General features: G+C 40.6%; 1 protein-coding gene across 8 annotated transcripts in view; it reads right to left on the bottom strand.

The window, feature by feature from the left end:
* Positions 1–22,397, bottom strand: part of ccdc30 (coiled-coil domain containing 30) — a 158,648-nt gene that overhangs the window by 116,085 nt on the left and 20,166 nt on the right. For 6 of the 8 annotated variants that reach the window (XM_043675686.1, XM_043675692.1, XM_043675693.1 and 3 more), the window contains exons 4-9: positions 20,455–20,645; positions 18,232–18,321; positions 14,511–14,594; positions 12,479–12,632; positions 7,619–7,690; positions 3,284–3,399 (exon numbers count right to left, since the gene is read on the bottom strand). In XM_043675686.1, coding sequence (XP_043531621.1) covers positions 3,284–3,399; positions 7,619–7,690; positions 12,479–12,632; positions 14,511–14,594; positions 18,232–18,321; positions 20,455–20,645 — 707 coding nt within the window. The remainder of the gene's footprint in view (positions 1–3,283; positions 3,400–7,618; positions 7,691–12,478; positions 12,633–14,510; positions 14,595–18,231; positions 18,322–20,454; positions 20,646–22,397) is intronic. The other 2 variants (XM_043675689.1, XM_043675691.1) reach the window with 2 other exon arrangements.

The raw sequence follows: 22,397 nt of genomic DNA, 5'->3' as shown, positions 1-22,397 counted from the left end.
CCCGAAATGTCGATTCTCCTGTTCCCTGGATGCTGCTTGACCTGCTGCACTGTTCCAGCAACACATTTTCAGCTTTTTAAATGGAGAGGCTGGGTAGATGGAAGCTGAAAATGTGTTGCTGGAACAGCGCAGCAGGTCAGGCAGCATCCAGGGAACAGGAGAATCGACGTTTCGGGCATAAGCCCTTTTTCAGGAATGATTGAATGAATAGATGGAAGCACTGACAGAGGGAGATTTTGGATGGGATACCTGATGCCAAAAAAGGAGCCCTTCAAGGAATCACCCACCCACTTCATGCCCAAGCCCAAGTTGAGTGATCTGGCTGGCTTTCTACTTGCCCTGAACTAGTCTACAAGCCTCGAAATCTAGGTCAGGTGAGGAGCAGCCCCAAGTAGACAAATGTACCTCAGCGAGGCTGGGTAGGCTGCTTTAGGTTTCACCAGCTCTCTGAAAATTTTCCGCTGGGAGAGGCAGGAATGCAGTGGGAAGGCTATCAATGGAAATGTATGCTCCCACTCCCACCCAGTAACAAATCTAAATCTTCTGGCAGGGTCCATAAAATTCTGCCACTGCATTTTCCCATTAATGTCACTCAAGTCAGGAATCAGAACTTTTCACCTGGACAATGCCTTGGATGTTTATCTTTATGAAACATAAAAGGATTGCAGTATTTGTTCACAAAGATTGTCCTTTATTTCTGCATTCCTTTGCAAGCCATGACTCAGTTGGTTGCATTGGGGATAGCATTCAGCCCTTTGGGTTCAAATCCCACTGCAGGACCTGATAGCCATGGATGATGTGTTTATAACATGGACAGTCATGTTTATTATCAACCTGTAAATCATTACTATATACCAACAGCAGCAGTAAGAGCAGGAGAATTGCCTGGTCAGCCATGCTTGATGTTTGGTGGTGTCCCTCAAGCTAAAACCACTTGTGACAGGCTAGCAATCTGTACCAGGAAGAAAACTAGCTATACAGAAACAGACATAAGCATATGCATTGCCTGTCTCATGCCTCACTTGGGAAAGTCTCTGTATAATTACACTACAATATTCATGATATATATATATAATATATATACAAAAAACCACAATTCCTTAAAAGTCATTTACTGCTATGGTTTCAAAGGCATGAATATTTGTGTGTAGTTCTGAAGGAATAGCTTGTCTACCCCTTCATTATTGAAGCTGGGGGAGATGGGATTCAGATCAAATGGCTGGTTCTGTAAAGAAGTTGCAATTTATCTCACTGCCAAATGATGAAAGCTGAAAATCCACTCAGAAATGAGTGACCATTACTGACTTTTGTGTCTAATCTCTCTCCCCGAAACTTCTCTTTTATCCTTGTTCTTTCAAAGTTAAAAGAATACACACTCCATGTAAAAAACATCTCTCTTTCCTGCATCCTCACTATGTTATCATACTGTCTCCTTCTTTAACCTAGGCTTGGCTTTTTGTAGAGTTGAAATGACATTGCAGCCATTAAAAAAGGCATGTGGGTCCCAATTCTGGGATTTTCACTCCCTTTCCCAGCACCCTCAATTGTCACCAGTCACTAGACCATTCACTGCACTCCAAGATGGCTGACTGCAAAGCAGGGGTACATATCTCTTTAGTGGACTCGGACTAGCATTTCCATGATCCATGATTAGAGGATCTCAGAGGAGTTAAGCACCAGAGACTGGAATAAGGAACATCTTAAAAACGGATTTCAAAAGGCCATCAAAAGGCCTCACGATCCCTATATTCCAAATCAATGCCAATTCATGCTCCCTCACCCAATCCCAAATCTCCTTTGCCCCCATGCCAATTCAATGTCAACTCATGTTCTCCAATGGCCCCTTATACTTTCCATACTGATACCTGACCCTTCCAAGCTCATTCACCTAGAATGCACTATGTACAAAAACCCCAAGAACCCTATGTAACATTAGCATGTGTGAAATTGCTTAGAAAATAAACATCCGTTCATAATTCTTGGGGGAAAAAACCCTATAAAAGTGTCAATTAAACAGATTACTAAAGTCTAAGAACAAGAACTTTAAACACTTTGTACCTCTTAATCTTACATAAATAAACATTGAGGCATTGTTAACAAAAATCACAAAGAAAAAAAAACTTCTTGTAGTCACATAAAGATATCAAAAAAAAAGTCAACAGTTCTCCCAAGATCCAACCATTAAAGAAGTAACTCAATAAACTCTGTTTACACAGCAGAGGGACCTCCACCACCCTGAGAGCCCACAGCATTTAGAGTCATTGAGATGGACAGCATGGAAACAGACCCCTCGGTCCAACTCGTTCATGCTGACCAGACATCCTAACCTAATCTAGTCCCATTTGCCAGCACTTGGCACATGTCCCTCATATACCCATCCAGATGCCTTTTAAATGTTGTAACTGTACCAACCTCCACCACCTTCTCTGGCAGCACATTCCATACATGCACCACCCTCTGCATGAAAATGTTGCCCCTTAGGTCCCTTTTAAATTTTTCCCCTCTCATCCTAAATCTATGTCCTCTAGATCTGGATTCCCCCACCCCGGGGGAAAAAATACCTTGTATATTTACCCTATTCATGCCCCTCATGATTTTATAAACCTCTATAAGGTCACCCCTTAGGCTCCAGCACTCCAGGGAAAACAGCCCCAGCCTGTTCAGCCTCTCCCTATAGCTCAAATCCTCCAACCCTGGCAACATTCTTGTAAATCTAACCTTGCTAACCAGTCTACCATGACAAACCTTGCTGAACACCTTACAGAAATCCATATAGATCATGTCGACCGCTCTGCCCTCATCAATCCTCTTCGTTATTTCTTCAAAAAACACTTATCAAATTTGTGACATGATTTCCATGCACAAAGCTGTATTGACTATCCCTAATCAGTCCTTGCCTTTCCAAATACATGTCAATCCTGTCCCTCAGGATTCCCTCCAACAACGTGCCCACTACCAATGTCAGGCTCACCATTCTATAGTTCCCTGGGTTTTCCTCACAACCTTTCTTATTTTGTGGCCTTCCTGTGTGGTGTCTACTCTGCTTGCTGCTGGTTGAATGCCAATTTCGCAGTAAGAGGCTCTTAAATAGACATTAATTGCTTGATGAAGGCACAGAAATGACATCCACAAGCTTTCCCAGCCCAGATTTAATGGAGCAGAGGTGGGAAGGTTACATGGACCGCAATTCACCCCCGCCTGCCTCCAAACCAGCCTCAGGGGAGGGCACTACGTTCTGCTCATTGTATTCAATATTGTAACTAAATTGATGCAAGTTACTTACTACTTCTAAAAGGGATTTCCGTTCTGAATCCAATGATCGTACACGCTCACGTAGTGCCAGGATTTCCTCATCCAGTTTGCTGTTCTGTTCTTTGGCTTTATCTAGTTCCATGAAGTCTGTGAAAAAAAGAAGGAGATTTGAATCTTTTTCAGGCAATTCCTTCTTCTCTACTTGCTCTTTGATGGATTCTTCCTTTTTGTCTTGCATTTCTTCCAGCTTTCCCTCTTCTACAGGTAGAGGCAATTCCTTGCTGTCTGAAATCAAGTCCTTCTCTTTACTGATCTGTTTTTTGTGTTTTTTACTGAGTTTCTTGTTTTTTGCAAGCACTTCCTTTCTTACAGGCTGTTTTGCCTCAGTTAAATTCGGATTGTCCATAATTCAGCTAGTGATTGCACATTGCCCCAAAATATATATATTAGTGTGTCAGGGAAAAACAATAATATTGGGCAACTTTTGGACCATCACTAGCCTGATGGTTACCTTCAGCCATTTGGCTGTGGTTGACCAATACTTAACAAGGTGCTGTTTCAAAAGCTTTTGCCGCCTTCAATGAACACAATCAACATGTAGCTGTGACGTCATGCTTTATGATGCAAAAGTGTTCTTTCTCTTTTTTATGAAGACTGCTTACTTTTGAAGTTGTGTCCTCTAAACACAGAATGATTGAGTTCAATTGTGAATGCACATATGTATCAGTATGTTTGGGCTATGGGTATTTCACAAATTGACAGATGAACCATGTGAAGCCATTTGATAACTACACCAGTTGCGTGGTTTTAAGAGAAAATGATGTGACCTTTTACTTATGTCTTGGTGATGTATAGTCAACTGCATTCACTAGATAGTTGTGCCATCAATTTTTTTTCCCAGAACAACTAACTCTGCCATCTCTGTTCCTCACATGAAGGCAAAGACTCTTACTGATTTAACATTTAATCAACAAGGGAGATCAAGGTCCGAAGTCAGGAACAATCAGAATGTACAAACCACCAGCAATATAAGGCGAGATCTCAGGGAGATCAGAAGCCTGAGGCACATCAAATGTATTAGTCTGGAGGATTGGAAGGTTTAATTACGCAGTGATTGGAACAATTGGGGAAGCTTTCGGAATGGTAATAATCACAGGGGTTGGTGAAGTAGATATCCAGCAGGTAAACAGAAAAGTGATTAACTTTTTAATACCAATTAGGAGTGAGAATGTTGATTTTGTTTTCATTCCTACTTCTTAAACACTGAAATATTGAGGTTAACTGCAATATCCTCATCACTGATTCAGTCGAGGTCATATTTTTACATAAATAAAGAAAAACTTCAGGAATGACACTTTATACTATCCTACCTGACCATTTCCTTATCACATTGATCACCAATTATTATATTTTTCCATTAACGTCCATCACACACCAATAGCTGGGTCTGACAGGGTTGAAGATTGGGGCCAGAAAATAGTATCCCAACATTCCTAAAAAGAGCTCAATAGATTTAAAACAAGACAACACAAGAGATCTCTAGGAACAATGGGTAAAGGATGATGTAAGCTTTTAAATACTTCATAAAATGAATAGTTCTGGAACCTTTGACATGTTTTCACTATGATGAAATGAAACTGGAGAGTTCTGCACATTGTGGGACCGTTTTGAATGGCATTAAAGAGTTGCATCCTGGCCAGTCACATGGAAAATAGCCTGTGTGAGGAAGAAGGGGATTGAAAGTTTGCAGAAATAACTTTTATTTTAGGTCCACTTCCCAAATGGAAAGATTTATCACTTGGAGCTGAATACTGAGTACAAGATTTTCAGTGTTCAAGATAAAATTTTAAGCAGTAGTTTTGCAGATTGGTAACAGTTGAAGCTGGTTCAATATGTCACTGCTATTCTAAGGTTAAACCTTTTGAAATTAAATTTATAGAAATCAGGTTATCTTTTAATAAAGCTTATGAGGCAGGGGATCATAGATTGAGACAAACTATAGCTTTAACATATACCAGTGATGCCAAAAGACATTACCCAAACAGTAAGTTATCAATCTTGCAATCATGCTATAGGAAGGCACTCAACAGGTAGGGATCATTTTAGCTAAAGGGATAGGAAATTTTCTTGCTTTCCTTACATTCTTATGTCTTATAACTATCATATTTTAGATCAATTATTAGGCTTTTTGAAGGATGTAACACAGCATAAATGATATCTTTCCAGTAAGGTCTTGTACTTTTTAAATTACAAAATATTCCATGGCTTTCCCCAACCTTCTAAGCCTGAATCCAAGTCTTCCCTCAGCTCCAACCTTAATTTGTTCATGCGGTGTTTGAGATTACCTTGGTCAGGAGGCTTGGGAGGTCCCATCTCTCCTCTCGTAACCTTGCTCCTTCTACTGAACACACAACTTTCCAATATGTTCACCAAGCTAGCTTATGGTGTAAATGGTTCTCCACTTACCTCTAGCTCAAAGTTCTATCCTCAACCTCAACATCTTCAATCGCCCATTCCTCACCAAAGACCTTGGAGATGCTAATAAAGGCAAAATATTGCAAATGCTGGAAATCTGAAACAAACACAGGAACACAGTATAAACTCAGCAGGTTTGGCAGCACTTGTGGTGTAAGAAACAGAGTTAATTCTGCAAGTCCAGTATGATTCTGAACTTCATAAGAAGAGTATACTGGACTCAAAATGTTAACTCTTTCCTTTTCCACAGATGCTGGTAGGCCTGCTGAGTTTCTCCAGCATTTTCTGTGTTTGTTCCTTGAACATGTTGTTGCATTCCAAATCTCTTTCACAATTCAAGATTTGTATATTTCCAATAAGATATCTGCCCTGGTCAAGGCACCGAAACAGTTTTTATTAAATGATAAACTCTTTGTCCACTGGCAATTCTCAATCCACCTTGTTCCTTTCAAACAGTTTGCAACATTCAGTATATTGACCCCACTACCCTTCTATAGCATACATTTCTGTTGACCAGCACAATGGGAGTGCTCTTGATTTCACTCAAAGATGACCAATTTTAGTGACAGCACTTTTGGCATTGGTTGGTCTTCTCGTTCTTTAATCTTTGGAATGCCCAAGAATTGACCTTTGACCCCCCCAACCCCAAATCCTCTTCTACATTCTGCGTTATCTGTGAACATGGGGTCAGTTTCTACCCATATAGGATAATACCTAGCTATACCTAGCTATCACCTCTCTCTTTCTTCACCATATTTGAGGCGCCAGTGGCAAAACCTTAGGCTAAATAGCTAGTTCTGCTCTATACTTAACTGGTTTTGTGGGCGGCATGGTGGCACAGTGGTTAGCACTGCTGCCTCGCAGCGCCAGAGACCCGGATTCATTTCTTGCCTCAGGCAACTGACTGTGTGGAGTTTGCACATTCTCCCCATGTCTGCGTGGGTTTCCTCCGGGTGCTCCGGTTTCCTCCCACAGTCCAAAAATGTGCAGGTTAGGTGAGTTGGCCATGCTAAATTGCCCGTAGTGTTAGGTGAAGGGGTAAATGTAGGGGAATGGGTCTGGGTGGGTTGCGCTTTGGCGGGTCGGTGTGGACTTGTTGGGCTGAAGGGCCTGCTTCCACACTGTAAGTAAGTAATCTAATAAAGCATTGGCTTCAATATTGTCAAATGAATGAAAATGTAATGAATAAATTGAGATAGAAATGCTGTAATAATGAAGCCAATGATTCCATTACCTTGAGGAGAAAGTGAGGTCTGCAGATGCTGGAGGTCAGAGCTGAAAATGTGTTGCTGGAAAAGCACAGCAGGTCAGGCAGCATCCAGGGAACAGGAGAATCGACGTTTCGGGCATAAACCCTTCTTCATCCTGTTCCCTGGATGCTGCCTGACCTGCTGCGCTTTTCCAGCAACACATTTTCAGATTCCATTACCTTGGCTACTAAAGGCCAAACTGGAAAAGGTAAAGCTTATGAGTATCATGTGTTTAGCCACCATTTAAAGAGATGACACAAGTCTGACTTCCATTGACCAGCAAACACTTGTGAAACACATGACTTGTGAAACAGCAAACACATGATTGTGAAACATGACAATCAGTAGTATTGGAAAAGGCTGGAATTAAGGCAATTCTGATTGCTGGGGCAAAGCAAAAGTGTGAGGTAGCAAGCTGTTCACATAAGGTTTGGCTGTGGGGGTGGGTAGTGTGTGACATTGGACAGGTTGTAAAATTAAAGTACTCACGGGAGTTGGAATTCAGGAACTAACCTAAGCAGTTATATGCATAAGGCTAATGCTGCGTGGAAAAGCCAATCTTAAAGCCAACTGAATTTTAAGGATTGCTGAAAATGAATAAGACCAACTTTAAAACCCACAAAATTACAAGTCACACATACCGCTCTCTACCAACTTAGACACCTCCTCCTTCAGCGTTTTGATCTCCTGACAAGCAGTCTGAAGAGTTGTGTCTGAATGACAGAGAACATACAGCCAAATGTTTAAGTTGTACAGTGTATGAAAACAAATTGATCAAATTTGCACAAGGAAATCACCTAAGAAATTATTCGTCTTTCTCCCCCCATCTCTCGTGAACATGGCAAGATTGATTCTATCATCTTTCAATGTCATACATATTTTGTGTACGAGCATAAAGATCATTAAGCAAGTAAAGAGTTTCTGGAAACAGGGATCTTTCTTCTGTTGAAGAAAGATCATGGAACTTGTAATGTTAATGCTGCTTTCTCTCCACAGATACTGCCACACCTGCTGGGTTTCTCCAGCAATTTCTGTTTTTGTATCAGATTTATAGTCTCCACAATTCTTTGTTTTATTACACCAACTTTGTGTTGCCTTCAGACTTAAATGGTTTCTCTTGGAATCCATGTCCATAGATCCCTCAAAGTTGCTACCCAAGTTGATAGGGTTGTTAAGGAGGCGTATGGTATGTAGCTTTTCTTAGCGGGGGATTGAGTTTAAGAGCTGCAAGGTTATGCTGCAGCTCTTAAGAGCTGTGGTTAAACCACACTTGGAATATTGTGTTCAGTTCCGGTTCCCTCATTGCAGGAAGGATATGGAAGCTTTAGAGAGGGTGCAGAGGAGATTTACCAGGATGCTGCCTGGACTGGAGGGCATGTCTTATGAAGAAAGGTTGGGGGAGCTAAGACTTTTCTCACTGGAGCGAAGAAAGGTGAGAGGTGACTTGATAGAAGCATAGATAGAATGAATAGTCAGAGACCTTTATCCAGGGCAGAGATGGTGATCACAAGGCAACATAATTTTAAGGTAAATGGAGAAAGGTTTGGGGAGATGTCAGAGGTCGGTTCTTTACAGAGCGCGGTGGGTGCATGGAATACACTGCCAGCGGTGGTAGTAGAGTCAGATACATTAGGGATATTTAAACAACACTTGGATAGGCACATGGATGATAGCAAAATGAAGGGTATATGGGTTAATTTGATCTTAGGGTGGGATAAAAGGTTGGCACAACATCAAGGGCCGAAGGGCTGTACTGTACTGCTCATGTTCTGTGTGTTGCCAGTGCAAACTATAGCATCGATTGACTCCATGCAGCTGGGAGCACAAAAATGTAACTTGTTAGCACCAGTTAGTTTGTCTGTACTGCTTAAAGTTGGCCAGCAACTCTTATGAGGGGTATATTTTGGTTGGGCAGGTGATGGTGAATACATAACAAGTGAATCTGACGCAGAAAATAGTGAGGAATGGCACAATATGGAGAGAGGTGTTCTAAACCTACACTGCAGGGCTTGGTAGAGGATGTAGAAGGTAGAAGAGTTCTATCCGTAGGGAGCCAAGAAACATTCCAGGCACATGCTCAAAAGTTAATGTGAGCAATTAACCATGAAGGTCTGTGCCAGGAGTCATAGAGATGTACAGCATGGAAACAGACCCTTTGGTCCAACTCGTCCATGCCCAAGCCCTGAAAATGTGGATGCTGTTCCACAAAAACTTTAATTACTTCATATGGATGCTTTCCAACTTTTTCCCATTCTGACTCCACTTTGAAGGTTGGAAATTACCACGACCCCAGAGTATGAGGCAGTGGAAATTGGTGGGCACAGGGTTAGTAAGGAGCTGTGAAAGCGAGGTACTGTTTAAATTGCTGTGTTTTTAAAAGAAAACCAGTAATTTTTGACTTGGGTTTTTTTTCACAGGAGCAATCAGGCTTCAAGGTTAGTTTACTCATGCCCACCATCAAAACAAATGACGATTTTAAGGGATTTCACAGTTGTTATCTACCTGAACGTCAAGAAGGCCTTTGACAGGGTGCTGCACAGGAGGCTACTGAGTAAGATAAGGGCCCATAGTGTCAGAGGCAAGGTGCTAGTAAGAAAAGAAGCCGAGCTGTCTGGCAAAAAGCAGAGAGTGAGTATAAAAGGATGGCTGCCGGTGATAAGCGGTATTCCGCAAGGTTCAGTGTTGGGCCACAACTTTTCACTTTATACATTAACGATCTGGATGAAAGAACTGAGGGCATTATGGCTACATTTGCAGATGATACAAAGATAGGTAGAGGAACAGGTGGTACTGAGGAGGCAGGGAGGCTGTAGAAGAATTTTGACAGGTTAGGAGAGTAGGCAAGAAGTGGCAATGGAATGCAACGTGAGAAAGTGTGAGGTCATGCACTTTGGTGGGAAGAAGAGGCATGGGTTACTTTCTAAATGGGGAGAAAATTCAGAAGTCTGAAGTGCAAAGAGACTTGGGAGTTCTAGTCCAGGATTCTTTCAAAGTAAATTTGCAGATTGAATCAGTAGTTAGGAAGCCAAATGCAACGATGGCATTTATTTTGAGAGGACTTCAATATAAGAGCAGGAGAATGGGATTGAGAAACTTAACAGCCATGATTGAATGGCGGAGCAGATTCAATGGGCTGAATGGTCTAATTTCTACTCCAAAGTCTTATGGTCTTGTTACCACTCTATCCCAGCTCTAAGGCAGCCATTGTTACCTTGGAGCTTGTGACCCCAAAATTTTACACTGGCCTGGATGGTGCATTCTTCAGCCAGGCCTTCTAAGCCTAGAGTTGTTCTAGGTTTTCTATTAAAGCCATCTGCAATCTCCTCCAACAGAAGTCAACAGGTAAAAGCACATGGAAAACAAACATTAGGGGAATATTTAAAGGTGATCACATTACTTTAGTACATGATATAATGAGATCATTTATAATTTTGGCTTGGAATGTTTATTTTGTGATGATGTTCATTTTTGCAATGTGACTAAGTGGACAATATTGTAGTGACAGAGAGGTGCAGGCTGTTGGTGACTGGGAATTAGGATTGAGATTACTGGTATTGCCTCAACTGAGTTCTCCATGGACTGACTAGGGAGGGAGGGACTATCTAGCATGCCTCCTTACCTTCTCATATTCAAAGAGCACATCAGTTGGTGGTAACATAACCTATAGGAGACATTACAAATCTGACACCACTTTTCTGAGTACTGCTGGGCTCCTGATGAGTGCTTCAGCAGTATAAGTATGCTAATGGTATGTTCCATCACACTGCATGTGGTAGCATGGTTTTTATTGTATGCTAGCTGAGCACCATGCATGTGTTGGGCAACATTTAATAGTCAAAAGCCCTTGTAACCATCTTATGGTTTGCTGTGCTGACGCAACTGTAGCTGGTACAGTGAACTGTAGCAGAATAAAGACATGACCAATGTGCCGTATATTTTTCTATTGAACACGATATGTTCATTTAAGAAGATGGGCCATTTAACACTTTGAATGCTGTTGTGTACACTTAGGAACTTAACAAGGCTGATTTGGGTGTGGGATGTGTGGGAACGTTTGGGTTGCATGGACATTGTGTAGCTTAGAGGGAACAGTAAACACTACTACTGCCAGGACAGTAGGCATTGACCTACGTTATGTGATACCAATGCTCACACACTAGGTGGATGTGAAGGTAATGGAATTATTTTTCTAGTTCCAGTATAGGACTGAATTGATGCTGGCATCCACTGATTTACGCACATGCAGCCAAAGGCACCCTACACCATAGCAAAGTGTGAAATCCAAGAGAAGGTGCTTGCAAGTACTTCCAAATAAACCTGTTGGACTAAACCTGCTGTTGTGTGATTTTTAACTTTATCCAGCCGAGCCCAACACCAGCACCTCTACAACATTCCAGGTTTAGTTTTTACATTTTACTGTCTTTATGAAGTGTTCCTTGATTGCACCGCAATAGTATATAGTCAGTGTGAATGAAGTCCCCATCAAAGCTGGAAGTTTCATCGAGTGTTACTGCATCTTGAATCGCTTATCAGTGTGGAAAACTCATTAAACAAATGGTATCTTGGAAATATCAAATCTGATTTTCTGCTTTCAGAAAATGCAAAATAACTATCTCGTTTTAAAAGAATCTGGAAGTTAATTGTTTGATTGAACTAAATCCCTCTTTGTTTCAGGAAAATAAAAATGAATTATCAAAATTTCCTGGATTTTTAACATCTTTATATTTGTTCATGGGATGTGGGTGTCACTAAGCCAGCATTTAGGGCCCATCTCTAATCACACTAACTGAATGGATTGCCAGCCTATTTCAGAGAACAAATAAAAGTCAATCACATTGCTGAGAGCCTGGAGTCACATATCAGGCAATGATGACAGATTTCCTTCCCTAAAGGGCATTGGTGAACCTGATGGGTTTTTATAACAAACAATTGAGAATGCTAACATGGTCAACATTAGGCTAACTTTTAATTCTAGATTTTTTATTGAATTCAACTTTCATCATCTGCCCTGGGATTCAAACCCTTGTCTCTAGAATATTAGTATGGGGTTCTAGATTACTAGCCCAGTGCATTAGCTCTATGTCACTGCTTCCACCGCGCAGGAATAGTTACTTATGCAAATTAAACCAAGCATAAAACACTGCATGAGTTTGATTCGTTCTTTTATCCAGCCTGTAGGCTAAAAGTTAAAAATGGGCATCAAAATAAGGTTGGCATAGGAATTTGAATTGTGGGCAGTTTCTAAACTGTGTAATGTGACTGTATTTAAAGCAATTTAGTTAAAACCAGACAAAACAATTGTCACACTATCCTTAATAAACAGGGGAAAATATCTATTGATATGACTATTTAGGGTAGAGTAAGGCTGTGGTCTAACATTTAATTAGGAAAGGTTGTTGTTAGGAATTGTCAGATGTCTTATTGACAATTCTCACCAATGCGGTCAATGTCAGTGATGGAATTAAAAGAGTTGATAAAGCAATAGTTTAAGCCTCACACACCATTACTACTATGAACTTTTCTCTCCATGTCCAATTCATCCGTTAGTCGACGGATTTCCTCATGTGCCATCTCTAATCGCCGTGCTGCCTCATCCAGATCTCTCTCTGCTCGTTCCCGTAGCTTCCTCTCTTTCTCCAGGTCCTCTTCATTTGTCTGTAGTGTTAACAAGAGCAAAAACTCAAAAATGAACAAGTGAAAATGTATAAGGGAGCCCATGGACTGCTGTTAAGAGGGAATTGACACAGAATGAAAGACAAGGTGCAGTGAAAACCTAGGAAACCTCATGGAATACCAAATATCAGTAGCAGTCTGACATTAAAGTTCTGAACCTTGATTTTGCAGTTTGAACTTCTACCTTATAGAAGCAGATCAGTTACTAATAAATATGGTTTATTTTCCGTTAACAAATTTTGTGACCGAGTTTGGAATACTTATGGTGTAAGTCAAGTACATACTTATTTTGAGTACCTGGTTGTAGCACCCAGAGTTTCTGGCTTAGGTTCAGAGATATTATTGCACACCCTTACAGCAGGTGGGATTTGAACCCAGGCCTCCTGGTCCAGAATGAGGGACATTACTGCTGTGCCACAGGGGCCCCCTCTCCACTACATGGAAAAGGGTAATCTGGATGAGGTACAGATAACCTTCTAGACAATGACATGTAAGGAGAAAATTTGGAGGAAAGAAAGAAAATAGAAGTGAATGCCATGGACATACTGTATCATGAATCAGTGAATCATTACTTACTTTGTGAGTTTTGAATTTCAAATCATACTACCATAGGGAGACAGATAGATTGTATAAAATTATAAATTTTAACTTTGCATCTCAAAAATTCAAAGAAATTACATTGTGTATCCCTGTTCACCCCAACACCCTTTCTTTGAGAACATATACATCATGAGCTCAATTTAATCAGAGAAAATATGAATGTAACATTTGTAGAAATGCAGCAAATGGTGTCTTGGAACCTAGATGCTTTCACTATTACTCAGATAGCATTAAGAATAGAACTGAGACATTAACCCCGTCTTCAATTATTCAGTACTGGTGTCAGACTGGCACTCTTGGTCTGTCAGGGAAAGAGGAGGTAAGAGGGAGTTAAAAGGAAGTGAGAAGTTCCGTACATGCAGAATCTGGTCACTGCAGAAGACATGCTGGAGACCTGGTAAATCGTGTTAATACAGTTGGAGTTCTATGGTAGCCCAAATCTCAGACAGAGCAAGGCAGATCAAAGATCCACGCAGTGTCCCATAAAATGGCATAATTGCAAGGGTAACACTTGAAATTTGTATGCAAACCCAAACAGATGGTGGCAAAAAATTGTTGGCCTTTACACCATTTGATTTCATTCTTCAGAACATTAACCTTGCACTCTTTTCATAGCTGCATTAAGCTATTTCTTAAATTAGATATTACATAGATGAGATATTAGGATAGTCTTAACTATCCCAGTCTTAAACAGCATTCTCAGCTACTCATTTCAGCAGATGAACTCCCAATAGCTCTATTTAGTACTTTCAATATTACACAGTTGAGCAAAGAAAGATTTAAGAAATGCTTGGTCTGGGTTGGGTTTAGGGAACTGGTAGGGCTTCAGAGTGGGGCAGAAAGAGCTTGCACATCCCCTCCCCATCCCCCACTCACCCTAACAGGAATGTCGCTCTGTCTGATTAGTCAGGAAGCTTGCCATTCTTCTCGCCTGCCAAAACAGGTTAATCGTGGCAGTGGCGTGAAAAGGTCTTTAATTGGTTGTTAATAGGCCACTTACGGCCTTAACTGGTACTGAATGTGGAACATGAACCATCGGCTTTTCTGAGAATTTAATTTCTGAGGTGTTTGGAAGAGAGTGGGTATCATCCTAGTGCCAATCTACCAGAATATCAGTCCTTCCCTGTCACTGCTTGAAGGAGAAGATTCCACCAAAAATGTTTGTACTGCCTGTGTGCCTTTTGCTGCCATGCTCTGTGCAGATGTAGCCAGTAATTATAGTTACAGCCTGGCTACGAACAGAGATTAAGTGAGACATACGGCTATGTCTTTGGAGACGCTGTGCGTCTGCTGACGAACCCCAAATAGCTTCTTCCATGGACTTGCAGGTTCTGATAAAGGTTCCTTTTGAAAGAATAAAGTAAAAAAATACAATTAAAAGTGAAAAATCAAAGGAAAAAGGTAGAGATCACAACTAATAATGATTAAACAATATAAAGAACAGTAAAGATAAAAGCAAAGGTAGAGTTCAAGCTCAAGATTCAATTAATTCCTTGCAGTGAATCATTATCTTCTACAGATCCAGCATCGTGGCCTGAATTGACTTCTCTGCAACTTCCATCTTTGTTTAGATTTGAAATCAGCTGTCACTCTCTTGCAAACTGAGGGATAATTACAGTGCAGTTCCAGAGACCCACTTCTTGATGCCTCTACTGCTTTTGCAGGGTAATCACTGCATAACCCTCCACTTACAGAAACTCATATTATTTAAATGGAGAAAGATTGCAGAACTCTGAGATAGTCTGGTTGTGCTGGTACATGAATCACAAAAAAGTTAGTATACAGGGTAACAAGTAGATTGCAATGCAAACAAAATGTTAGCTATTTATTGTAAGTAGAATGGAACATGAAAGTAGAGACGCTTTACTGCAACTGTACAACTCTTTGTAGAGATTGCATCCATAGTATTTTGTACTGTATTAATCTCCTTATTTGACAAAGGATGTAGTTAGAAGCAGTTCAGAGACGGTTCACTCAATTCAGTTCTGTGATGAGGGAGCTAGCCTATGAGGAAAGGTTGGATAGACGAGGCTTATGTGTATTGGTATTTAGAAGAATGAAAGGTGATTTTATTGAAACATACAAGACCCTTTGGGGATTTAACAGGATGGTTACTGGGGGTAATGTTTCCTCTTTTGGTGGAGACTAGAACTAGGGAACAGAGTTTAAGAGGCTTTCCTTTTAAGGCAGAGATGAGATGAAATATTTTCTCTCAGAGGGATGTTAGTTTGTGGAAATTTTACTCTTCCAAGGTAATTGAGATAGACCTGACAGTTCTCATGACCAAAAGTGATAGCCCCAGACCCAATGGACCTGTTACTTAGTATGACTGGACAGACAAATAAATGCTTGCCGAATCCATTAAAAAAAACAAATTGCAGGGTTCAGTTTCACGGCTCATTTGCATCATGCATATACAGACTGCCCAACAATATATGGTGAGGAATTCCCTTTACACCATACCTTATCCATCTTATTCTACACAACATGAAAAGGCTAAATAGTTGAGCAAATTGCTACAACCAGTTTTGAGCATGTTTTCCACTTGTAAAAGATTCCTTCACATTTGCAAAGACTATATGGGTCTTCCACATTAATAGCAATACAGTATCCTTGTGCTCATTTGATGTTGCTAGCCTCTTCATTAACATACCACTCAAAGAACGCATAGAAATTTGCACTGAAGCAATCTAGAGCAAGCACCATTCACTGAACTTATGAACTCAGCAGCTTGTCCAGTTGAGTTCAGTTTTAACAATACTATGTATATCCAAACAGTAGTCATGATTTGGAGATGCCAGTGTTAGATTGGGGTGTAAAAAGTTAAAAATCACACAACACCAGGTTATAGTCCAACAGGTTTAATTGGAAGCACACCAGCTTTCAGGGCACCGCTCCTTTATTAGTTGGATGAAGGAGCGTCGCTCCGAAAGCTGCTGCTTCCAATTAAACCTGTTGGGCTATAACCTGGTGTTGTGTGATTTTTAACTAGATCCAAATAGATAGTGTTGCCATGAGATTCCTATTATGCTCAGCTCTCGCCAACAATGTTGAGTTCTTTGAGAAATGTGTCTTTGATGGATTGACATCTAACCTCACATTCCTTGCATATGTCGGGTCTGCAGATGATATATTTGCTATACTTGAATTTGCTTGAATTTCCTTACATGTTCTAATGGGCTCCATCCTGTGCACAAATTCAGTTTGAAATGAGAGCTTCTTTTACTGATGTTCTAGTTGAGAAATTGCCTTGGTTTCTCTTCTTCTGTCTTCCATAAACCTACCTTCAATGGTCAATACACATGTTCTGTACACTATAAGATTGGCCTTATCAGCAACCTTGTAAATAGGCCCGAAGACATTGTTCACTGTGCAAACTTAACACTGATAGGGGGCATCAAAGCTATCCTGATGGATAATAGTAACCTTGATAAGATCATTTCTCACTGTATAATGCAAACTTACAAATGAACCAAAGCACTTTCAGTTCTGAAAATGACCAATCTACCATACGTTATCTCGGGTTAAACTTTGAATAACAAGTGATGCAAAATGTTTCATGCTGCTACAATGCAATAGCTAACAGGATGCTGTTGTCAAGCCAAAAAGATGTTCTATGTATCACACAGAGGCAGTATATGAATTTCAGCACCTATGTAATGCCAGGCATATAGGCAGAACATCGCAAAGATTAGTGGATCACATCAAATAGCATCACGTTCACCCAAATAATCCACTCTTGTAAAACGCAAAACATTGTTTACAATGTGTTGTGATTCTGCAATTAGACAACTTTTGCTAAACAATCCTGAGTATACGAAGAATGACATGACAACCAATTTGGGATTGTCAGTCGTGTGTGTGTGTGTGTGTGTGTGTATCTCTGTTTTCAATCTACTACCTCCTATGTCCTCTCATTTAGATTGCTTCAGAAGAGGAAACATTCTCACTGCATTGACTTTGTCGTTGGCATCTTATATATCTTAATTAGATCGCTCCTCATTCTTCTAAACTCTGGACAGTTTAGGCCCAAACTGCTCGTACTCTCTTGATAAGAAAAGCCCTTCATTTCTGGAATCAACTTAGTGATTGAATGAATGATTTTTATTGTCACGTGTATTTTACACTGAGAAAAACAGTTAAATACAGTGAAAAACTTTTCCACTGTTGCCACAATCCAGAGCCATTTTGAATATTTTTAAGAGTAAGAAAAAAAAAGACATAGCTTAAAGTGAGTCTATCACTTCTGAGCCAGCTCATCATCAATGATGCCTGTGTCCCCATCCTTCCTCCCCTGCTTCATTGCCATCCACACTGGCCACAACCAACGCTGAAGTTGCCACTTTTCAGGAGCCATCTATTGCAGCTGGGCTGATTCTCCTCTGCCACTGCCTTGCTGCTGCCTGCACCGGATCCATCAATATCAGAGTTGCATCGCTCGCTGCTGGATCCATCTCTTTGATGTCACTGTGATGCCCTTCTCCCACCACTTTGCCACCGCCAGCACCTGAGCCGGAACCAATCAGCAACAAAGTGACTGATCCTCAGGTACCTTCTTTCACCACAGAGCCTACCTCACCGACATCGCCCCCACCGATGTAGCAGCCTATTCCAATGCCAGGAGTTATGCTCGCCCCCGGAAAATAAGTAGGGACTAACTCAGTCCACACTGAACTCAATTTAGTGAACCTCTTCAAACGGCCTCCAATGCAACAATATCCCTCCCTCCTCAAGTATGGGGAGCAAATTTGTGTACAATACTCTCAATGCAGTCTTTTACAGTTCCAGCAAAACCATTAACCTTTGGTGTAGCACCTTATCAAACGACTTCTGGAAACTCAGATATATATCTGCAGGATCCATATTATCCTCTTTGCTTGTTACACCTTCAAAGAACAAACTGTATCTTTTTTCAGCAACACTAAAGTATAATTCTAGCACAGGACTGTAGGATAGTATCTCCTGTGAATGACTAATTTACCTTTGCCATGGTTTCTTTGGTGCGTTGCATAGTCTCCCGCTGCTGTTTCAATTCCTCTTCCAGGGTTTGCCGCATCTGGTTCAACTCGTCCTATGAGCAAGGTAAAATGTGAATAACATGTGACCATGTGTGCTAAATCACCAGCAAAAGCAAACACTGGCTTTATTATGACCACCTCTCCCAGTACAGTCAATGACTAAAGCTTCAATATTGCTCAATTTCCTAGCCAATTAGTGAATGTGGATTCATTGCTGACTGTATTCCCCCTGCAAGTATTTTGGCATTAACTGTTCCATTCAGCACATCCCACTGTGCAAACATGTAACAAAAAATGACTTGTGAGCAGCACGGTGGCTGTGGGTGGCACGATGGCTCAGTGGTTAGCACTACAGCCTTACAGCGCCAGAGACCTGGGTTCGATTCCAGCCTCAGGCGACTGTGTGGAGTTTGCACATTCTCTGTGTGGGTGCTCCGGTTTCCTCCCACAGTCCGAAGATATGCAGGTCAGGTGGATTAGGCATGCTAAATTACCCATAGTGTTAGGTGCGTTAGTCAGAGGGAAATGGGTTACTCCTCAGAGGGTTGGTGTGGACTTGTAGGGTTGAAGGGCCTGTTTCCACACTGTAGGGAATCTAATCTAAAAAATCCAATAGCTCCAGAAAAACAGTTACAGAAACATAACTCAAGTACATGAAGCTTGCACGTTTTCATTGATTGTATTCAACCATGCTCATTTCTATTACTCATAGGAAGATTGGAGGATTCTCTTGTCTAATGGATGATAGTGATTCTGCTGAAGTGCTTCTTATCCCCCCAAAGTGAACTGCTACAGTGTAATAATAATAATAATAATAATAATAATGTGTAAAAATAAGCAAGCTGTGAAGCTAGAAGGCAAAGTAGGAGATACAATGAATTGTGGTAAAATGTTTACAGTAAAAGGAGGCCATACCATCTTAGTAACTTACATTAGTAACAGGAGGAAAATATAACCTATGTGCACTAAACAGTTAGGAAAATATTACATATGATCGATAGCTAGTTCAGAACTGGAGTATTACTGAAAGAATACACATTTTGTCAAAGCTTTACTATCTCAGCACACATATAAAAATACCAAAGCAAAGTGGAATAACATTTTATACTGCATGAGAAGAGAGTGCTGACTGTTTGGCTAACAGACTACTAATTGTACAGCCACTGTCATGGAAAGTGTACCATTAGGTACTGACTGACAGTTAACTGCCAAGAGCAATAAATGAAAGTTGCTGGGAAAATTCAGTAGAGAGAAAGCAGAGTTCTTCTTCTGAATGGGACACTTATCACACCCTCAATTCTTTGTTTAAAATTAAACTAGACAGTTTGATTCTGATTGGTCAAGTAATTGCCCTGAGGAATGTACCAGAGAACAGCTGTCATCAGTTTTGTCATTTTGAAACAGATAGAATGTTTAAACATGATTTTTCTGTCTGCAAAGTATAGGGCCCTAAGTACTAATATATGTAGCTTCTAGTACATACAAATGTGCCCTACAGTTAGACTGACTGACATCTTCAATTCGATGTTAGCATAATTCTTTGCACTTTTAGGAAGATTTAGCAAATATTTTCCGAACAAAAAAAGCACATCTAATTTTGGACACTGTATTTTGAGTTTTGCAAGAAAGAGGTGGTAGGATACAATCAATACCCTCCCTGACTGTTTCAAACAGCAGATAGGACATCCTTTTTAATATGATCCGCTACCCGTGGCACATACAGCCTATATACCTAGCACCACACCAGTGATAAAATTCATACACCACATTATCCATCTGTGAGACAGACAGAGTGACGTTTTGGCTTGACAGCAGCATCTTATTAATAGTGAATACCACTCGTATTGCTACTGCACAGAATCAGTGTGAAATAGCTAGATTCACCTGTTGCTCAAATTTCTGATAGACCTTACTCATTCAAAATAATATGAGGTAGGCTGGGCACAATCCAGGACCAACAGCGGTGACCTTAAGCCTATTCTTGAGTTCACATGATACACACCAGAAATCTGATAAGGGTAGCTATCATCTGACAGGATGGATTTGATGCATTTTACAAAATTTGTCTTTTTTCAGAAAATTGTATGTTTTATAAAACTGTTCAAACTGATTACTTTTGAATGAAATTGAGATATTAAATCAAGCACGTCTCAATATTTTATGTAGGTATTGTAACAGTTTCTTACCTGCAAGTGTGTTTCACGAATGCTCCCTGTGACACTCTGAGAATCCACATTTCTGTCTGCTGATTCCAACTTTTCTAGCAGTGTAGCACGTTCAACAAGAAGATATGCTACTTGCTCACTTGGGCCACTGTGTGCAATCTCTGCTAGACCTTCTTGCTCCAACATCTCTTCCACTTCCTTCACCTGCGTCTCTGCATCAGTCCAAAGTACTTGGGTTAGTAGTGAAACCTAATGACTTTCTTTTTAAATCACAAAATATTCCTTCAAAAGAAGATACATACACTTAAGTATGTAAGTTAGCTCGCTAAGATTGAAGGTTTGTTTTCAAACGTTTCATCTCACAAGTGAGCAAACCATAATGCCAGAAGTAACCTCAAACCTGTCTAACATCATCAGTGAGAGTTTTTGGTGAAGCGCTGGTGGTATGTCCCACCTCTCTATTTATAGGTCTTGGTTTCTTAAGGTAGGTGATGTCATTTCCAGTTCTTTTTCTCAAGGGAAGATAGGTAGAGTGTAAATCAATGTGTTTATTGATGGAGTTCTGGTTAGAATGCCATGCCTCTAAGAATTCTTGTGTGTATCTTTGCTTTGCCTCTCCTAGCATGAGTGTATTGTCGCAGTCAAAGTGGTGTCCTTCTTTGTCTGTATGTATAGAAACTAGTGATAGGGGGTCATGTCTTTTGGCGGCCAGTTGGTGGCAAAATGTATTCTGGTGGCAAATTGCTTGCTAGTTTGTCTGATGTAGTGTTTTTTGCAGTTCTTGCATTGTATCCTGTAAATGACATTAGATACCTGGTAGTATCTAATGGATCCTTTAGATTCATTAGTCGCTGTTTACATGTGTTGGTAGGTTTGTGGGATACCATGATGCCAACAGTTCTGAGTAGTCTGGAAGTCATTTCTGAAATGTCTTTCATGTAAGGTAATGTGGCTATAGTTTTTGGTTGCATTCTGTCTGTTTGTTTGGGTTTGTTTCTGAGGAATCGGCAGATTGTGTTTATTGGGTACCTGTTTTTCTTGAAAAGAATTGTATAGATATTTTTATTCTGCTTTTTGTAGCTCTTGGGTGCTGCAGTGTGATGTAGGTTGTTTAAATAATGTCTTGATGCAGCTCTGTTTGTGGGTGTTGGGATGATTGCTTCTGTCGTTGTGTGTCCATGTGTGTTGTTTTTCTGTAGTCACTGGTTTGAAGCTCTCCATTGACTGTATGTTCAACTGTCAGATCTAGGAATGGGAGTCTGTTCTCGTTCTCCTCCTCTTGCGTGAATTTTATGTCTGTCAGGATATTGTTGATGGTGTTGTATGTTTCCTCTAATTTGTTCTGTTTTGTGATGTCATCTATGTAGTGGATCCAAAGTTTGGGTTGGATAGATGGGAGGGAAGCTTGTTCGAGTCTCTGCATTACTGCTTCCACTATGAGCCCTGATATAGGTGATCCCATAGGTGTTCCGTTGATTTGTTTGTAGGTTTTGTTATTGAATGTGAAGTGGATGGTGAGACACAGGTCCAATAGCTTAGTGATGCCAGTGTTTCTTTGGCCAGGTTAATGTTAATGGATGTGTAAAGAGCTGTAACGTCAAAGGAGACCATTATTTTGTCCTCTTCTATCTTGGTGTCTTTGATGGTGTTCAGGTATTCATGGGTGGACTGAATGGGATGGCGTAAATCTTCAATTAGGTGTTTTAGTTTTTGGTGGAGTCCTTTGGCTAGTCTGTATGTTGGTGTACCAGGTGGGGAGACTATGGGTCTGAGGGGGACCCCAGGTTTGTGTATTTTTGGTAATCCATAGAAGCGTGGTGTGTTAGATCCACCTGGTTTCATGTTTTGGAAGTCTGTCTTGTTTAAGTCTCCTGATTTTTTAAGAGCTGTTAGAATGGATGAGATTCTGTTTAAAAGCTGAGGGGTTGGGTCTATCTCCACCTGCTGGCATGTGTCAGTATCTG

The sequence above is a fragment of the Chiloscyllium plagiosum genome, chromosome 34, assembly GCF_004010195.1.
Source record: "Chiloscyllium plagiosum isolate BGI_BamShark_2017 chromosome 34, ASM401019v2, whole genome shotgun sequence".
In the NCBI taxonomy this organism is placed as follows: domain Eukaryota; kingdom Metazoa; phylum Chordata; class Chondrichthyes; order Orectolobiformes; family Hemiscylliidae; genus Chiloscyllium; species Chiloscyllium plagiosum.
The sequence above is the reverse complement of the archived record's forward strand: the minus strand, read 5'-3'. Positions and strand labels throughout refer to the sequence as shown.